Source organism: Protobothrops mucrosquamatus, unplaced genomic scaffold, assembly GCF_001527695.2.
Source record: "Protobothrops mucrosquamatus isolate PMUCROS unplaced genomic scaffold, P.Mucros_1.0 scaffold3175, whole genome shotgun sequence".
Lineage (NCBI taxonomy): Eukaryota > Metazoa > Chordata > Lepidosauria > Squamata > Viperidae > Protobothrops > Protobothrops mucrosquamatus.
This window is the reverse complement of record NW_015389174.1, coordinates 35309-40584: the sequence shown is the minus strand read 5'-3', so window position 1 is coordinate 40584 and position 5276 is coordinate 35309. Positions and strand designations below refer to the sequence as shown.

The window sequence follows — 5276 nt, the reverse complement described above, 5'->3', positions numbered from 1 at the left end:
TTTTATCTGCTCCTCAATGGGATAACCTTACATTATTCTTAGTTGTATTGCAGTTAACATTTTCTCCTGTAAACCAACTATTATATTGGTGAAACCATAACAAATAGTTATGAAGGTTACTTATCATAAATTTACTTACCCATGTCTAACTATCATCATTTCATAAGTCTGTATCATCTTTTCTAGAAAAACTTTAACAGGCTGGACATTATGCTCTTTACAACATTCATTTGCACATTCCAGAAAATCCTGAAATACAGTTTAAAAAAATTAATTCTATATTTTTATTCCTTGAATATAATTGAATAATAAAATTCAAAATATAACATTGCTCGGTATCAGGAATATATTAAGAATGGCCCTGGAAAGAAAATTAACACTGAGGTAAGTCACATTTATTTATTTAATCAATTTATTATATTTATTTATTCAATTTGTAATGGCCTCTCATCCTACTTATTACAACTCCAGAAGGTAGCTAATGTTGAATTAAAAATAAAGAATAACCAAAAGCGAAACCCAAAATAGAAATAAAACACAATGTATCTGAGAAGGAACACAGTTAGTCATCTAATCCTTAAAAAAATGGCTCAGCTAATACCATTGTCAATTGGCCAGGACAAGAAACAATTTTTCAAAATCTTATAGGAGGCCACAGGGTCAGAGCCCTCTGAATCTCTGATAGGGTAGGCACCATGACAGAAACAGGCTTTCTATGTCACATCAGATGGCTTGTTTCAGATAGAAGGCCCAAAGTAATTCTAATCTGTTGGGTCTTGTGGAATGGGCAGAAATGTTCAGAGATAGGCAGTCCTGAAAACAGTCTGTCTTTGTGCCATGAAGAGTTTTACAAATGTAATCAGCATCATGAATTGCATCCAATAGTGTATTTGAAGCCAGTGCAGCTTGTGAAGTATTGCTACAAACTGAGTGTGCCATGGTGTACCTATAACTACCCACACCATTGACTTCAGTGTCATCTTCAAAAGGAGCCACATGTAGAGTATATTCCAATCATCTAATCAGGAACTGATCAAAGCATGAGTGACTGTGAACATACTGCACAATCCTTTATAATGTACTGAATAATCCTAAATATATTAAACAAGAGTTTAATTGTGTTCAACTGCAATCCTTTGTAGTTGACTTTTGAGTGGACATGCATAGAATTATACTATCGGCCAGCTATTCTGGTTGTTTGCTAATGGAGTTGGACTTTTTAAATTATGAAGATACTGAAAAACATATTTATCAAGAAAGCTGGGTTAGATTATCAAAAGTCTAGAAAGACCATTCTAGAAGCAAAGACATAAATGTCAAAATTAAGCCACATTTTGAAAGAATGAAATGTGTTTCATTAATTATTAAAAGTTAAAGAACTTCTACAAGTACATTGAATTTGAATGATTTTTTGTTTCACAGAAATGGTCTAAACTTTCTTACCATAATTACAACTCAAAACTTTGTCTTCATTCTGCATATATAGCAAATAATTATTAATTAGGGAAAATAAAAATATTACTGGCAAACAAAATTCTACAAATATACTCACACTGTAGTCAGCTTCAGGAAGCTTAATGCCAGGAAATAAATCACTTGTAATTCCCATAAATAGAGGTATGTCATGAGACAAAAATTTAGGCTCATTTACATCTTTGATTGATCGAAGAAGCTGACAAAACAAAACAAAAAGCAACTTAATTAAACAAAATTAATTTATGGTTAATTGCAAAACTGTCCACTTAACCTGAATGCATTAATTTCAAATTTGTACACTGCAAGACAGTTCTTACCAGTATATCTTCATTCTCTATCGGAAATTTTAGTTTTAAGTTACCAGCAGCTATTAGTACTGCTTTGACTGCACGCATTCCATAGTCATAATGAAACTGAGATGAAAGTTGTTCTGAGCACAATCTATAGGTCATCACTATCTTCACAGACAATGGTTTAGCATTCAGAAATCCATAAGAATACAGAGAGATTTCAGCAATGAGGGCATAATTAGGAACCATCATGGCAACTGTTCGGAAAAGAACCTAAAAGAATAGAATAAAAATGTACTGTATGTATTGCTATTGTCTCTGAAAACTAGTATCACAAAATTACTGTAGCTTGTATGAGCAATATCTATAATCTTTCACAATAAAAAGCCATTTAGTAAAATTGCTCTGCAGTAAGGTTTATTTTAGATACTGTGTGTGTGACCAGTAAGTATTCTTTTATTAAAACAATAGTTCTCACTTCAGATTGAATCATTTCAAAAGCCTATAGAGCAATGCTTTCAAGCTTGGTCCTAGAAAGAAAATTTATATTACTGTATTTCCCTGAAAGTAAGCCCTCCCCCGAAAGTAAGCCCCAGCTGATTTTCAGGGGGTGGGCCTAATATAAGCCCTCCCCCCGAAAGTAAGCCCTACTTAAGAGCCCGTGCAGACCTCTGCGACAAGGCAAAGCAGGTGGGGGAGGGGTGATCTGACCAATGGTACGCTGGTTGCTTACCGCTGCCCGGCTTGTTCTGCGGCTGATTTCAGCCAGCTGCAGGCATTTGCTGCCTCACACGTTGCGCCCATTGCCACTGCCATGAGGCTTGGTGGATCCCCCTGTCTGACCCATGTGCCGGTATACTGGTTCTTTACCACCACCTGGCTTGTTCCACAGCCTCATGGCAGTGGCATTGGGCATGACGCACGAACCAGCAAACGGCCGTTTGCCATTGGTCGTGGCCATTTGCTGCCGGCCATGGCCATTTGTCGCCAGCCACAGCCATTTGCCACCTCATGTGTCGTGCCCAATGCCACTGCCATGAGGCTTGGTCCCATCTGACCCATGTGCCGGTATACCAGTTCCTTACCGCCAGCCGGCTTGTTCCACGGCCTCATGGCTGTGCCATTGGCGAGCGTAATGAGGCTCGGCCGAAAGCAGCCACAGAGCAAGTGGGCAGATTCACCCCTCACCTGCCCAGCCTGTTCCCTTTTACTTCCAAGCCAGACTGCTGGCACTTTTGGTCACCTGGCCCTCTTCACAGCTCTGCCCACAGAACCACCAAAGTGGCAGGTGGGAGCACCGGAGGCTCGGGGAGGGAGGGTGCTGAAGTGAGCAGGTGTCCTGCCATCAGCGCCCATGCTGGATGGCCCTTCCCGTGGAGCTGGAGAGCTTGCCACACCACTGCCCAGATGCCCTCACTTCCCCCAGGAATTGCATGTCTTTGCTTACCTGACTTCCAGCCCTGTCCCATTTCTCCTTCACGCTCCTCTACTGCTGCATGCAGGGAAACAAAAGAAGTTTGTGAGGAAATAAAAAGGTTAATCAATCAATTCCAACTTCACAAGATCTATTTTTTTTGTGAGAAGTTGGAATTGATTGACCTTCCCCCCCCTAAACTTCTTTTGTTTCCCTGTACGTGGCAGCAGAGGAGCATGAAGGAGAAACAAGACGGGGTGTACTCGCAGCCTGCTGGTATCGGTAAAAAGTAAGCACTACTCAAAAGTAAGTCCTAGTGCTTACTTCAGAGCCCAAAAGAAACAAACACCAGGTCTTACTTTCGGGGAAACACAATATTATAGGATCTCTAATTCTTCCATTCTCAGAAAATCATATCCATCTTCAATTTATTAGTTTATTAATTCATTCAAGACAACTGCCACTTTCACTAATTTATATGCATATCTATCATTAGAAAAGTTAAGTGGTATACAAGTAATATATTGGCAGATGGTGTTTATATGACCATTTTATGTGCATGAAATACATGCGCCTTTTTAGGTGAAGCACTCACAGTCTTAATATATGGCTATTTAAAAGTATATCTGAATTACCCTATTAATCTATTTATTTCGCTATTTTACCTTCAGATTATCTGGTAGTTCAGAGCGACCTGCATAACCTGGATTCATAGTAATAGCAACAAAACAATTGGGATTAAGCCTCAGTTCAGTTCCTTCAAAATTAAATATCTCCAGCTTCTGTTGTATAGCTCTCTGGATGCAAAGAATCTGCTGGGCTACCACAGACAGTACCTCCAGTTCAATGCGATTGAATTCATCAAAGCAGGCCCAAGCTCCCGAAGAAGCTAAACCCTTAAAAAACTAAAGACAAAACAACAGACACAGCAATAATATATAATTTAACATACTGACATCATTTAACCTTCTGAATCAGAACTAACACACCAATAAAGGAGAATATTTGTAGCTCAGGGTTGAAATGAGGGATCCTTGGTACTCTCAAAGTTTGGTTGTTTTCTTGCAGATGTTTCATTACCCAAACTAGATAACATCATCAGTGTTAGTAAGGAGTGAGGTTTGCTCTCAGTTTATATTTCAGAGGCTTGCCCTGGGTTGGTCTTAGACGTTCTTTGGATGGCTGTTTGCCTTTGGCTTGTTTGGCAGTTCCTTAATTGAGGTATTGTCTACTTGATTGTTGGTCTGATGTTAATCTTGGAGTCAGTTAATGAACTTATTAACTCAATTAACAATTAATTCCAAGACATGTTCCCTATTAACCCCTAACACATGTTCACTTCTATATTAATTAAATTTAGTTTCATTAGGGAAACAACAACATTATATTAGGGGAAGAAATGATATTGAAAAGCATCTGTAAAATTATTATTTGTAATTTTACATGAAGAAAAATGAAGGAGTAATCCTTAGCGAAGAGTAGTAGCTTGAAAAAGGCCCCAAAATTAGAACAGCACTGTACATTTTTCTTAACAAGTAGCAGGGGGAGCAACTCCGCCCCTTTAGTATTTTCATCATGGTATCACACCACAAGCGTGTATAGGGAAAGCTTGTGCAGCAATGTCAGAATGCATATTTCATCATTTGAACGGGCCATTGCTATAGATACTCATGGGAAGCTGGGTCCATTTCCACAACTCATTAACCTAGAATGTGTATTATATTAAGCACAACCAGACAGTTTGATTAGTTCATGATTCAGTGAGTAAATAATGTTATTGTTAACCATGGGATAGCACATTATGTGAATACAATATATTGTCTTCCTTTACTTGTTTTTCAAGCCTTAATTGCACTTATTTATCCTAACCAAGCTTTATGATACTGTATCAGTTGTGAAACTGATTAAATCAGTTCAGGCTAAACTTTTTTATATTTAATGATTGGGTATATGAATATTAGAACTGTGAAAAACTATTAAACTTGCCTTTTGGGCTGAATCCAAGCTCCTTGAATAACCCATCCTATCAAGGCCAGGCATAATTCATGCTACCTTGTTACTAGTTCAGGAGCTTGTTTACCCCCCCCCCCCAAAAA

The 5276-nt window shown here is 38.4% G+C and overlaps 1 protein-coding gene across 1 annotated transcript in view; it reads right to left on the bottom strand.

Moving 5' to 3' along the window:
- Positions 1–5276, bottom strand: part of DNAH12 (dynein axonemal heavy chain 12) — a 95759-nt gene that overhangs the window by 55265 nt on the left and 35218 nt on the right. The window contains exons 27-30 of the mRNA XM_029286246.1: positions 3846–4085; positions 1794–2039; positions 1553–1672; positions 140–249 (exon numbers count right to left, since the gene is read on the bottom strand). Coding sequence (XP_029142079.1) covers positions 140–249; positions 1553–1672; positions 1794–2039; positions 3846–4085 — 716 coding nt within the window. The remainder of the gene's footprint in view (positions 1–139; positions 250–1552; positions 1673–1793; positions 2040–3845; positions 4086–5276) is intronic.